Raw genomic sequence first — 14,058 nt, forward strand, 5'->3', positions numbered from 1 at the left:
ATATGTATGTCATATAGCTGTGAGATAAACTTTGCTAATTTTGGACTATGTTTATTCCTTAGTTTAGTTATTGTCCCCTTATCAAATGTGTATTTTGAGAATCTTCCCTTGTCTCATAGGTCATCCCTCCATCCCTGCTTGCTTTCCAGCTTATGCAGGAGGTTTTGTGTTGATGTGCTATTGGTCCATATTTGCTTCTCTATTGTTCACTACTATATTTATTTATTGTGTGTGGACCCATGTGCATGCATCCGTGTGTGTAACAATTCATATATGTAAAACGGAGGACAATTGGAGTTTGTTGGTTTTCTTCTCATACCCCGTGGGTTCCAGGTTTAAACTTAGATCATCAGGTTTAAACCCTAAGTCATCTCAGAGACCCAGGTCAGTAGTTTAAAGTTATATTGAAGACAGTCTGGTGTTGATGTCTATATATGTTGTGAGCTAAGATTTGAAAGGTGGTTTTTGGCATGTGAATGTCCAGTTGTTTTAAACATCATCTATTGGAGAAATTACGTTTTCTTTGTTGTGTGTTCTTAGTATCCCTGCAGAAAATGAGCTGACTTGTAGCACTTGAATTTGTATCTGGTCTCTTTGTTCTTTGGTTTTGTATATCTTTTATGAGTGCAGACTTCTCTTGGTCACTGTAGTTCTGTAACACATCTTGAAGTTAGGCATTGTGATTTTTTAGTTCTGTTGAGTTTGTTCAACACTGCCTGAACTACTTTTGATGTTTGTTAATTTTTTTTGGCTCTCTTTGGGTTGCCTGTGGATGTTAGAATTTTATCCATTTTCTGAAAAATGTCCCTGTAGTTTTTATAGGGATTGCATTCAGTTGCAGAGAGCTAGGAGTAGTATGCACTGTTGACCAATATTAATTTTTTCACATCAAAAAAATGTGGGCTGTCTTACCACTCATATATGTCTTCTTTCCTTTGTTCCTTTAATAATTTATAGTGTTTGATAAACAGATATCTCCTTTTGTCAGAGTAAATCTCAAGGCTAATGGGGGTTTACGTTATCTGAAGCATCTTCATAAAGAGTGAGCACATGTTTTACATTACCAATTCTGTACAAGTTGTATACTAATATGAAAATACCATTTAACCTCTTCTAGAACTGAGTGTTCTTTTATTAACTTCAAGGACAGTTTGTAGTTGACTATACTATAAACCCCTAACAGAATTGCTGATACATCATACAAGATCAGAGAAATTTTGGAGAGAGAATTCATGAATTCTTCATCACAGTATCTTCAAAGCATTTGATTTCTATGAAGTTTGAGCTAACTGATGCTACTGTTTATGACACGATGTTGAACATGCCTTAGCTATAAGGGTTATGCTTTAGAAAAAGAAAACCGATAATATAAATCAGTTTTCATAAAGAACTTCCCAACATAGGAGAAGGGGAGGAGTCAGGGGGCACAGTCCATAGAGGAGCCAGATGACAGCCCCAACAGATGTGATGCAGTGATGGTTAGTTGGACTTCTGTAAATGGCATGGCTCTGTCATCTGTTTGATCAAATAGGGCTGGGCAACAATGTGTATTGTAGAAATTTCACTAGTGAAGTCCTTAATCATACAGATATCTACAGGGATTTAAGAGACTGAATTGTGGTGGATTAACTAGGAGCTTGGCACAGGCTGAGTGGTCAGGATAAGATTCACTAGGTTCTTTGTTTGAGGTGGCCACATAAGTAAGGCAAATAGACTCGCATAGCTTTCATTTAATTATGTCAGTGCAATGACTTAGATCTTCCCAGAAATCCCAAAGAATGAATAATAAAATTAGATGATTACAGAGGTTGTCAAAGCAATTTGAAAATAGTCACACATATTGAATTTCTCCTATAAATGAATTGATTTTGAATTGTAAGGTGATCATTGAAAAGGAAGGAGTGCATTGTAAGCCCATTACATCCTGGGTCAATGGGGACCCACCCATTCCTTTTAAGTTGTCTATGCATCATTGCTAATAGATAGCCCAGGGAATACCAAATCTCATTTATAATGGTTATTTGAATATTCTATGTAAAAGCTAATCTTCTGAAGACTTAGAAAAATCATTGTAGATTAAAATAAGAAATAAAGATTTGCATTTATAAGAAATTAATGATGGTTCTGAAATTGAAGAACTATTTAGTGCTGGGAGAAATAAATACAAATTGTAGCATCAACCTGATGGAGTTTTGTTTAGATTGCTTCTGGTGATAAAACGTCTATAATAATATAGATCAATGGCTGGTGTTTGCTATAAATTTGCAATGTTTAGCATAATTTTTGTTTGCACTTCATACTAAAGTGACACCAAGAAATACGAGATTAATAGTTAGTTATTAAGTGAAAATGACTTTCATGGCTGTAGTCATTTTTAGAAACTGTTACGTGTAATTCATTTAGGGAGTAGAGGAAATTAATTTGCAGCTGCAGAGAGATCCAGCTCATGCCAACAAAGAAGGAAGTGCACACAGTAATAGACTTCAGAAGCATGAAGATCCTTTCTACACCCTCGTTGGGATACTCGGTTATTCAGGCGCTCTGGAGATCACTACACTCTTATCTGTTGACTCCAGAACACTCTCCTATCAGCTTAGGAAGCCTGCCCCCCAATTATGTCACAATATTAAAGAGTGCCGGCTTGTGCATACCTAAGGGGACCGAGGGTCAGATGCAGCAGCAGCAGTGTGGTGCCTTTTTATTAATTTTAATTAGTGTTTTCATGAGGAAGTGTCGTTTTAACTTTTTCTTTTAAAGAAAATGACACATTATCCGCTTTCATCTGTTTCACTGCCTGGCAAATTAGTACTGATGTAAAAATTAAATTTTGTAGATTGTAGGTTCTTTGAGAAATTTATCCTCAGGTTATTAATGTGATAAAAACCTACACCTAATATATAGCTAAGCACGGATTATCTGTCAAGTGCTGTTCTAAACCCTTTCTCTGCACTAACTGATATTTATATCTTGATCACTGGATCCCCCTAAAGACAAAATGATACAGTCCTTTATTTGGTTACAACCTATTGAACACCCTCTTTATACTACCATAGAACTAAGTTGAAAATGTTAATATTTTAGAGCAGAGTAAAAAATATACATAAGAATTTAGAAATTTATGGAAGTGTTATTTGTTAGACTGTATATGGAAGTTCTACTTTGTGAGACATCTGTCAAACCTAGATAAGATATTTCAAGAAATAATAATAATAATAATAATAATAATAATAATAATAATAATAAGCCTGGACACTTGGAAAGAAAGCTAGGTCTCTTGGTACACCAGAGCATGTATGGAGGGCCCAGCAGTGGAATGTTGGTGCTCCCTGAGGATTCACTAACGTGTGCATGCAGAACTAGGCAGAGGCAGTGCTGAGTTAAGCAGTGAGTAATGAGGGAGAATAATGTCTCAAAACAAACTTTCAGCATGCTATAAACTGTCATTTCTGTCTCTTTCCTTTTCTAAGGACCTGCTAAGATGGTACAGTCTGAAAGGCTGATACTTGGTCTATTACAGTAATAGTCTTGAGACTACTCTGGATATAGAACTCAGAGGAAACTGCAACAGAGGTGCTCTGAAATATTGGGTTACCTGGGCCATCTGCTCCTATTGGAGACTTTTCAGGAGATCTTCCTTGATCAAACCTGATTTTTCTTTTCCCAGAATGAATCCACAGCTTCTTATTTCTTGTGAAAACAAAAGCATAACCTCTTCTCTAAAGTAACATATCTTTTGACTTAAATTTTGAAAACAAGGCATTTTCAAAATATGTAGGTTGGATTAACCCAGCAGCATTTATAATCAAATGTCCTTTAGCAGCTGTTGCTCCTGCCTCAAAAATCAAACAATTAAAAGACAACACAATTACACACAAGTTTCCAGATTCTCTGTGTATTTTCCATCTTTGCATGCATTTATTATAAACTCCATTTCTTTTATTTTTAATTTTTTTTTTGAGACAGGGTTTTTCTGTGTATCTTTGACTGTCCTGGAACTTGTTCCATAGACTAGGATGCCTTTGAACTCATAGATATCCAACTGCCTCTGCCTCCCAAGTGCTGGGATTTGTGTGCCACCACACCCAACTAATTTCCTAATTTCTTTCTTTCTTTAAGGAGTTTATCCTTTTTTCTTTTCTTTCCCAAGCCTATGTATATTTTAAAGACATTATAAAGCATTTAGAATTTTTTTCTGAATCTGTCTTTACTGTATATACTTGTTCTGACCACATCAGTCTTTAATTTACTAAGTGTTATTACTGGGACTACAGCTATGGCTCAGTGAAGTTTCTAGGTCCATGCCACCATCAACAAGCATACCAGTGGCTGCTTATAAATACCATTTAAGTGTTCGGTGGCAGGGCCTCTTAAAAGAGTTATGAGGTTTTTGTTGCTAACACTGACTCAGGAAGCATCTCTTAAAGGAGCCACGCTTCTGCTCACCCCTAGCAAACAAAGCCTACCAGATCCTCTACCCAGAATTCTCCTAGTTTGGTTACCCCACCAATACTTGCTGCCTGGCTACTGGCCAATCAGTGTTTTATTAAACCAATGAGAGAGATAAATATTTGAAGCGTAAAAGAGCATTATCCCATAGGAAAGGATGCTGGGATTCTGCTAGGGATGAAGGAGGTACCTTAGATAATGATGATAATAATGATGATTTGATTTAGTCTGAAGTTGGTGACTTATATTTTAAATGGTAACAGGTAATCTTGGACAAGCAAATGATTTAGTTAGAAATTAATATTGCCAGACTCTAGTACATGTTGGGGAAAACCCTTTCTTTTACCAATTTAAGTCTAATTGGACAGCTGATGTAATTTCTAAAAGCTGGATATGTCTCATTTATGCTTTGGCCTGAAATATTAAGAAGGAGTTGCCCTCAACCAAGCTCTGAGAGGAATTAGTGTGGCTCCCTAATTATCTTTAAGGGCAGTTTATCTATATTGTTGAGTGTTTTGATGCTGTGCCCTTTACTGGCTCGTCCTTCTGTGTATCAGTTCATCATTTCCTGGTCAGTGCTTTATGATAGAAGACTTATACCCAAAATTGTGTTTGTGGAATACTTCTGAAACAATATGTTATGTGTATAGGTACACAATAAGTAATTTTTGAGTGAGTGGATTGTTGGACAGATAGATGAAGAGATTGTACACTGGAATTCAATGTGGGATCTTGTGTAATATATTACACTGTTGATAACAAAATAAACGACCATTGTGTTCATTCTTTTTGGGCTGCTTGGCTCACAAAAATCACATAAGACTGAATAAAGTTGTATTTTTGTTCATATATACATATTAATATATTTGTATCTCTATATATTTGTGCCAATGTATGTAGAGACACAAATATATTAAACTAACACATATATACATATAATATACAAATATGCTTTTATTTTCTATAATAGCAGATTCTTAAAAACTAAAATTTTCTTTAGTCTTGCTGTCCAATTCTTGATGATTTCATGAATGCATATTTTAGGTTCAGTCTTTATAGTTACTTTGCTATTATTGTATTTATTTTAAATATTAAAATGTGCTATGCAAACTCATAAATGAAATTCAGTATCCTTACAGCATTTAGATGAAATTGGCAATTACAAATCTAAACAATCACTTTTTAGAATGTACATGTGTGTGAGAAATGGGCTGTAAGAGATATCAGTTGGCAAGATTTAGAGCCACAGAAAGCAGTGAGAAAAATGGGAGCTGTGGCCAACTAGGGTGATGTCATTGAGTTATGTGTGGGGCATACATTTAGACATTAATTCTGTGTTCCTAGGAAAATTCACAGAAATTTTTAGGACATTCCTGTAGCAACTTAAATAGAGTTCACATTGTACTTTTGGCTGACTGTGAGTAGAGTTAACTAAGACCGTCTTCAAAGGCTCTAAGATTATGAGTAGGGAAGACTAAGTCAGAATGTCAGCTTCCCAAAGAAAGGAACACCAGGGTTGGATAATCTTTTGCATCCTTAGCTTGTGCTGGTATGGAGCCTGTAAATGACCCTGCAGACACGAAAAGCAAGAGTGACTTGCCTAACTTGCAACTGTCATTAGTATTACTCTAAATGAAGACTGCACTGAGCTAGTAAATAGATTGTCACCTGGAGACTGAGACTGCTCATTCATTTCCCAGACCCAAATAATCACACAGAAACTATACTAATTATATCAATGTTTGACTAATATCTTAGGCATATTTTTAGCTAGCTCTTACAGCTTAAATTTACCCATTTCTCTTAATCTATGTTTCACCATGAGGCTATGGCCTACCAGTAAGTTTCCGGCATCTATCTTCTTTGGCAGCGACATTGCATCTGCCTGACTCCACCTTCCTTCTCCCTCCACTCAGTTTAGTTTTCCTGTCTAGCTATATTCTGCCCTGCCATAAGCCAAAGCAGCTCCTTTTTCAACCAATGGTAACAAAACATATTCACAGCATACAGAGGGAAATCCCACATCAGTCACCAAAAGCATTCTTAAAAATCACAAAAGATTCTAAGTACTATTGGTACTCTAGGTGGGTTATCAGTGTATAGGTACACAACAAGTGAACCTATGAATCTGGATTAACCTTCTTTAAGGCAATTGCCCTGTAATGGGGTGGTGTAACATTTGTTCTTCATTAACAATTTGACACACCTGGGAAAATGGAACCTCAAGTTGAGGAATCGCCTCCATCACATTGATTGCTGATTGGTGGAGGAGGGTGGAGCTCGTTGGAGGCTGATGGTTCTGTGCAGGAGGGCAAACTGAATGGAAGCCAGAAGTGAGCCAGGGTTTCACTTCCTGCCTTCAGGTCCCAGCCTTGGGTTCTTGCACTGGCTTCCATCAGTGATGGACTGTAATCCAAATAAACCCTTTCCTTCTCAAGTTGCTTTAGGTTAGTATTTTACCACAGAAGCAGGAAGCAAACTCAGATAGGGAGATTGAAATTTATTTGTGTTTAAAAAAGCATCATATTACATATGAACTCAAATTAAACATACAGATGAAGAATATTGCTCAGAGATTGATTTCCAGGAAAGACTAAAGTTCTTTAATGAATTGGCTTGCTGTTTCTTCATGGGTTTTGAGAATCCTGACATTCTGTTTCTTTCTAAATTTTGGCTCTAAAAGAGTTCAGAACTTAATGTTCAACTCAATCATCTTAATCAATGGGACTATAATAACTAGAATATCTCTAAAAGTTTTTTTGATCTTTAAGATCAATTCCAGTTTTCTTTCTTCCTGGCCCCAGATATTGTAGACTATCTGTACCTTAATTGACACATGGTAATTGTACACTGTCATGAAAGCTGAACTCTTCCAAACATTGCCTATGTTTTCGCCTGTTACTTTCTGTATGTATTTTCTATGCCATTACAAATGTGTTGTGGAAAGTGGACCAATTAACACTCATGCTTCTTACAGAAACTCTGCTCACTTCTTCTTGTGTAACTGCGCATTTCTCTCTTTGTGAAGGCCAAATGTCTGCAAGGAGGAGCAGCTGGTGGTGGTAAGACTGTCACGCCCATGCACCCGAGCTTTCATTGACACCGTCAAGTTCTGGAAACAAGGCTGCACAGGCCCACGGTGGTGTGTGGCTTATGAAAGAAGGTAAGGTGATGTCCTTACTCCTTTAACTCCTAAAACTCGAAATGAGAAGCTTCACCTATTCCTAAATGCCTTTTCCCATGAACTGTAGTTGGTTGGGTAACTAAGTAGAGGGCAAAGGGAGACTTACCAAGAACATTCACACTTACATAGATGGCTTCCTTCAGCAACAGGATGGACACTTATGTTAGACCTTGCTTATGTGTGAACTATTTTTGGTTATAGACACTAATTTTACCTCAGGATATGATATATCATTGAAAGCTAAAGATCAGAAAGATGGCAGAAACAAGGAATATTGTGTTGGTTTGTTAAATTTAGCTCGACTTGATCCAGGCTTTCTATAGCTGGGAAGCAGCATCTGACCTGCCCTTGTCACTCTGCAGCACTTTGAACCCCACAGATTCTTTAACTTTCTCATGGCCTTTGAATTAGGATCAACCCAGCAGGCTGTAAGAAGAGAGAAAAGCTAATGTCCACAATGCTTTCTAAGAGTCCAGGCCTCATCATTTTTTTTTTAAAGTTTTGAAATCGTTTCACAAAACATCTAAGAGCCTCTTGATAGAAGTGTTTGCTATTGGGTATTGGGTTGGATTTTATGAAAATGATTTAAATGAATCTAAATTTATGATAAATCTTAACAATAAATTATGGTTTTAGGTTAATGAATTTATTAATACTACTATTATCAGTGAAAAGTTAGGGTGTTTATAAGTAACTCACCTTGCCATTGTACAACCATGGTGACAGTTATAATACATAACTAAAGGTTTTACAGCTGTAAATATGGGTACCTACTATATTGTGTCCATATGCATACAGATACAGATTTATCCTTTAGATTAGTATTCTTTGGGGTGTTGTTTTAAATTGAGAATATGTAAATGTCAGTTAAGTCAGAAAAGTTTTCCTAATTATTACTTGTTTCATGGCTTTATGTTAAACTCAGTATTTCTCTGTATTTTAGTGTGTAAAGCTGGAAAATCATAGCATGAAGAGTACTGAAAACAGTTTACACATGTCGCATAACTCAATATGTGCGTTAATACAAACCAGTAGGAGTGAATTCATCACAAAGCGTAGGCAACACACATGCTTCTAGTATATACAATTTATTGATTAGATGAATGTGTGTGTCTTGTCTATGTAGACATGCTTGTAGTACATAAGATTTATTTATTAGAGGAGTGCATGTGTGCATAGAGTGTGTGCATTTGTGTGTAGACATGCTTGTAGTATGTACGATTTATTAGAAGTATGTGTGTGTAGACATGCTTGCATATATATGATTTCTTAATTAGAGGAGTATGTGTGTGTAGACATGCTTGTAGTATATATGATTTATTAGAAGTGTGTGTATGTGTAGACATGTTTGTATATATATGATTTCTTAATTAGAGGAGTATGTGTGTGTGTGTGTAGACATGCTTGTAGTATATACGATTTATTAGAAGAGTGTGTGTAGACATGCTTGCATATATATGATTTCTTAATTAGAGTAGTGTGTGTGTGTGTGTGTAGACATGCTTGTAGTATATATGATTTATTGATTAGAGGAATGTATTGTGTGTGTGTGTGGCGTTGCTTCTTGCCTTCCATGTTGCTTGAAACAAGTCTCTCATGTTCATTACTGACTGAGCTGGCCAGTGATGCTCTAGATCTCCTGTGAATGCCTCCCATTAACTCCCTGGGAGGCTGTCATTATAAACATCTGTACTGCTGAGTACAGTCTTCGTGCATATTCTAGGGATTGGACTGGGGTCACTGGATTGGAAGGGAAGCCCTTCATCAATTAAGGCATTTCTCCAGTCCTGGAAATCATTTCTGAAAAGGGTTTTTCATTTAAGTTTTCTGTATTGTCCCAATGTGGTTTAATTGTTGTAGATAGTGATATGACTTAAAGAAAATCCTCAGCCGTGTAGAGGCTTAGACGTGGGAGAAACAAACATGACTACATGTCACAGGCTTCACATGTTTATCCTCAGCCACGTAGTTGTGGGAAGAACAAACCTGACTAAGTGTCAGAGACTTCACATGTTTATCTTCAGCAGTGCAGATGCGGGAAGAACAAACATGACTAAGTGTCACGGGCTTCACATGTTTATCCTCAAGATCTTGCAAGTTTAACAGCTCTGTTTGTGGCACTGATTTGGAGGGGTAGCAATGTAAAAAACTAATTGATGTCTTGCCAAACATACCCTTTTCTGTTTGTATATACATTTAGTCATATCCTGATTGGAAAGATATACACAGAAGTTCTCGGTTGTATTTCAAGATGTTGAATAATTAAATGTGATAAACAATGCTGAAGCCAATAAACTCTCTAGTAATAAAGAGGGTTGACGTAGAGAGGAGAGAATCTGGAGGAAGTGGAAATAGAAGTTGGCATTGAATAATGAAGGATTTGGGCTAGGACATGGGACAAGGTACATGAAGGGGAAAGAATGAGCTAGAACTTCAGGGATAAAGCATATACAGGAATTTGGTTTGATAGAAAGGAAGTCATCATGCTTTGAGATGGGTGATACAGCAGTCAGCTGACAGGTAGGCTCTGGTCCTTCCTCACTGAGAGGACTTTGACATAATCTCCTACTGTACTTGCTTCATCCCAAAGAAACTTTTGACTTTGCATTTATACTTTAAAGATTATTGCCTTATTTTTAAGTGTGTGTGTGTGTGTGTGTGTGTGTGTTTGTGCATCTGAATGCAGTGTCTGTAGAGGCCAGAAGAGAGTGTCAGATCCCCGGGAGCTGGAGTTACAGGCAGTTATAAGCTGTAGGAAATCCTCTGCATTAAAGAACACTTCAGCTCACTTATATGCTTCTTAATCTTCAACAATCCATACCTAAAACTTATGCTGATTGCATGTGTGGTGTAGTAGTTGTATGCTCTATGCAAAGTGCACCCATAGCTAGCCATTCCATGTCTTATCTGTCTCCCAGTATATGTAACAGAATTTGAATCTAAGGGAGAAATTTTTATAATCTTGAAATGATAATTTTGCCATCAGAGGCACAATAGGTTTCCTGATTACTATCCTGTGTGCCATAGGACCCGCTACTACACCGTCTACAGGCAGGTGTATACCACAGAACACCAGACAGTCTTCAGATGCTGCCCCGGTTGGAGTCGATGGGATGACGAGCCAGGCTGCCTCTCCTGTAAGTTGTAATTCTTCCTGCCAGGTTCTGCAACAGGGAATGCTTTTGTTTCCTCCACAGGATGCCTATCGTGCTTTGGCATTTTAAGAAGCACTGGAGATTCAGAGCATTGCTTGAAACCAGTGGTCCTTAGTCTTCCTAATGCTGTGGCTGTAGTCCTTTATATCGTTCCTCATGTTGTGGTGACATCGACCATAAAATCACCGTTGTTACTACTTTATAACTGTAACTTTGCTGCTGTTATGAATTGTAATATGTATCTGTGTTTTCTGGAGATCTTAGGTGACCCCTGTGAAGGGTTGCAACCTCTAGGTTGAGTGCCACTGCTCTAGACTAAGGACTCAGAAGTGACGTGGGAGGAAATGCGTATAAAAAGCCTTTCCGTGAACCATTTTCATGATGGGTTGCAGGTCAGGACCAATGAAAGCTCCTGTATATTCTGTCTACTTAGAGGACAGGTGATTTAAAAGCAGGAAGACTCTCCTTGATGTCCATCCCACTTCACTGTCTTCCCCTTTCCTATATCATCAACTTTGTAATCCATAGTTGATTCAAAAGTCCAGAGGGAAATCACTGTACTAAATCTAGATGGGATTTCTCAACGTGGACTTGTCATGATTAATTGCAGAGCTCTGGAGGCAGCTTGCTATTTAAGATGAGGTCTGCACTCTGTTTCCAAGCCTCAGGTGATGGGATTTCAGAAGCCTTGGAGTCTGGTGTTTGACAGCACTCAGGCAGAGAACTGGTGGCATTCCACAGCTCACAGGGCTGTGGGAAATGGCTCCCTCAAGTGAACCATTTACCTGCATCATGTGCCTATGGCAATTGGGAAGCTCCTTAGATTGCATCTGTGAGTCTAATCAGTGCAGCATCATAGCACAGTTCATCTCTCCTGCCTCTGCACCTTACAGAGTTTGCCAGCTCCTGCCTCCTTTCCTTGTGGGCTTTCTGCTTTTAAAATACATCGGAGAAGTTTTGTTGTGGGCTTCCTATATTAAGCAGGTATAGTGTCAAGTGTTGTGGCAAGAGTGTGTTTACACTCAGGTCACTATGACTGGTTGGTTTAAGATCATAGAAAAGACCTTTCCACAATACTGTCAGAACTGTGTTATAAAGGACAGAAAACAGGCAGCTCTAAGCTAAAGTATTCGTATTTATTATTTAACAGCTACCCGAGTTCTTTGCCTCTGGTTAAATATTAGCATTTTGTTTGATTATTGTTGTTGTTTTAAAGATCATTTTGATCACACAGTCACCTTATCCACGTAGTTCCTTTCTACTGATACTTCTGTCTCGATGTGAACACAATTGGCCTGGTGTAGACTTTAGGGTAGATTTGTATTAAGTACATCTAGAGGGGCTCTCAGAATCTGTGTGTTTGCGAAATTCACAGAAGAGTTTCTACAGATAATTCCGCAAGACTTCTAATAGTCAGCCCTTGTCTAGTAATAGCAATTTTTTTCTATAACCCTCCTGTGTAAGGGGGGCAGTGGAAATTTCAAGATCATGTTATATTAACTGTAAGATGCCTATTTATACTGATCATTTCCTTTCTTTCTCTTGACCCTACCTATTCTTCCTTTGAACACTCCTTTTAGCTGTGGCTTCTCTGGGAACCCATTTTAGTGGAAGGCAGTGCTTGGACGGGGATGATCAACAGTGCCTCTGCTCACAAGGGTTTCAGGGACCCCACTGTCAATACGGTAAGTCACCAGCAGAACCATTCTGTCACAATTCAACGCTGTTTGCTGTTTTGTCCTGGTAGTCTCATGGTGGATTACTTGTCTGGAAATTGGTAAACATCGAATATGAGCCATTAAGCAGAAATCCAGAACCACAGTGTAATATGCATCTTAAAATATGCTCTGTAGCTGAGTTGTAAATTGTTGCTATAGGCATTCAAAGGGTCTTGTAAGAACAGGATGTCTACTTTGTAAAGAAAGGGTCGGATGTTAAGTCTCCCATGGAGGATGGCTTGAAATTACTGCTATGGTATGATATTCTGTGAGATCTCTGGGCTCTATAAATGAGCAAAATGCAATCAGCATGAACTTGACTGACCCTTTACCTGTTACCTTAAAAAAAAATCACAAAACCTGAAACTCATAAGGTTTGAGTGACTCTCAGGGCTTCAACCCTCACTTGATATGTATGTATAAGATTTTCTTGTGTGGAAAGTTTTTGGAACGACCAATGATTTAACCTTTCCGGCAGAATGAAACCTCACTTAAAGCAGAAGGTATGTGTGCTTTCTGTGTCTACCGCTCAGATTTCTGAAGGGAAAACCACAAAGTTTCTGAGGTGCACCACTTGTTCTCTTTCTCTTCCTCACTTGGGGTTAAGAACAGTGCTCCCATCTCCCATGGGCCACTTCAGAGATGTTCCCGTAAATTAATTCCCAAAGTTTTTCCTGGGTTGCCTTTCGAGAAATAAATGAATTAAGACAAAGTCGACATTGAGCGATCTTACACTTGGAAACAGGGATCCATGGAGGCTCTGAGCATAGCATTTATCTTTACAATTTCCAGTGCTTTCGAAACAACAACAATAACAAAGCCACACGTGGATCCATGGTAACAAATTATTTGGCTTTGAATAAAATAGAAGATACTAAAGGCTTCAGTATTTTGGCTCTTAATTGTGATGGGGAATTACAGATGTTATTGGTTGATCAAGAGGTTTTCTTTAAAAACCATAATTATTTATTTATGAATGCATTGTTTTGTGGAGCAAATATTACAGGACATCAGGCTGCAGAACACAAAGGTAATAAAAGAGACATGGTAAAGATAGTAGCCCATTTATACTTGGATTAATTTATTCTTTATCTTTTACACCGGTACTTGAATATTTTGATTATTCCAACTTACCAACTGCCATACACCAAAATAATTAATGTGCTCTCTGAAATTCAAGTGTCAAACTTTTCATTTTTGTAGTAGAAAGATTGTCTTTTACACAAGCTTGTCTTGTTACCGCGAAGTCTCCGGAGCCACAAGATAACACCATCATACACAATACCCGTCAGGACTCCCTGCTGCCCCAGCCAGCACTGCTGTCCAGACTTGCTTCGCTTAGACTCTAACACTGCTTCCTCTCCCACAATAGGACTCTTGTTGAATTTAAAAAAGAATTGACAGCCCTAAGGGGTTCATTTGTGGAGAGTAGGGAGTCTCCTCCTTGGGACTGTATTTCCCTCATCAAAATGAGGTACCCTTTACTATATAAACTAGGTTGTTTTAATGGAGAAATTTTGAAGACTTTCTAGGAAATCAAGCAGTTGAGAAACAG

General features: G+C 37.9%; 1 protein-coding gene across 1 annotated transcript in view; it reads left to right on the forward strand.

The window, feature by feature from the left end:
* LOC126499314 (EGF-like and EMI domain-containing protein 1) overlaps positions 1-14,058 on the forward strand; it is a 629,335-nt gene that overhangs the window by 55,849 nt on the left and 559,428 nt on the right. The window contains exons 2-4 of the mRNA XM_050138486.1: positions 7,475-7,609; positions 10,658-10,767; positions 12,366-12,470. Of these exons, the coding sequence (XP_049994443.1) occupies positions 7,475-7,609; positions 10,658-10,767; positions 12,366-12,470 (350 nt within the window). The remainder of the gene's footprint in view (positions 1-7,474; positions 7,610-10,657; positions 10,768-12,365; positions 12,471-14,058) is intronic.

Source organism: Alexandromys fortis, unplaced genomic scaffold (genome assembly GCF_014885135.2).
Source record: "Alexandromys fortis isolate MF-2015 unplaced genomic scaffold, M_Fortis_MF-2015_v1.1 scaffold_15, whole genome shotgun sequence".
Taxonomy (NCBI): Eukaryota; Metazoa; Chordata; class Mammalia; order Rodentia; family Cricetidae; genus Alexandromys; species Alexandromys fortis.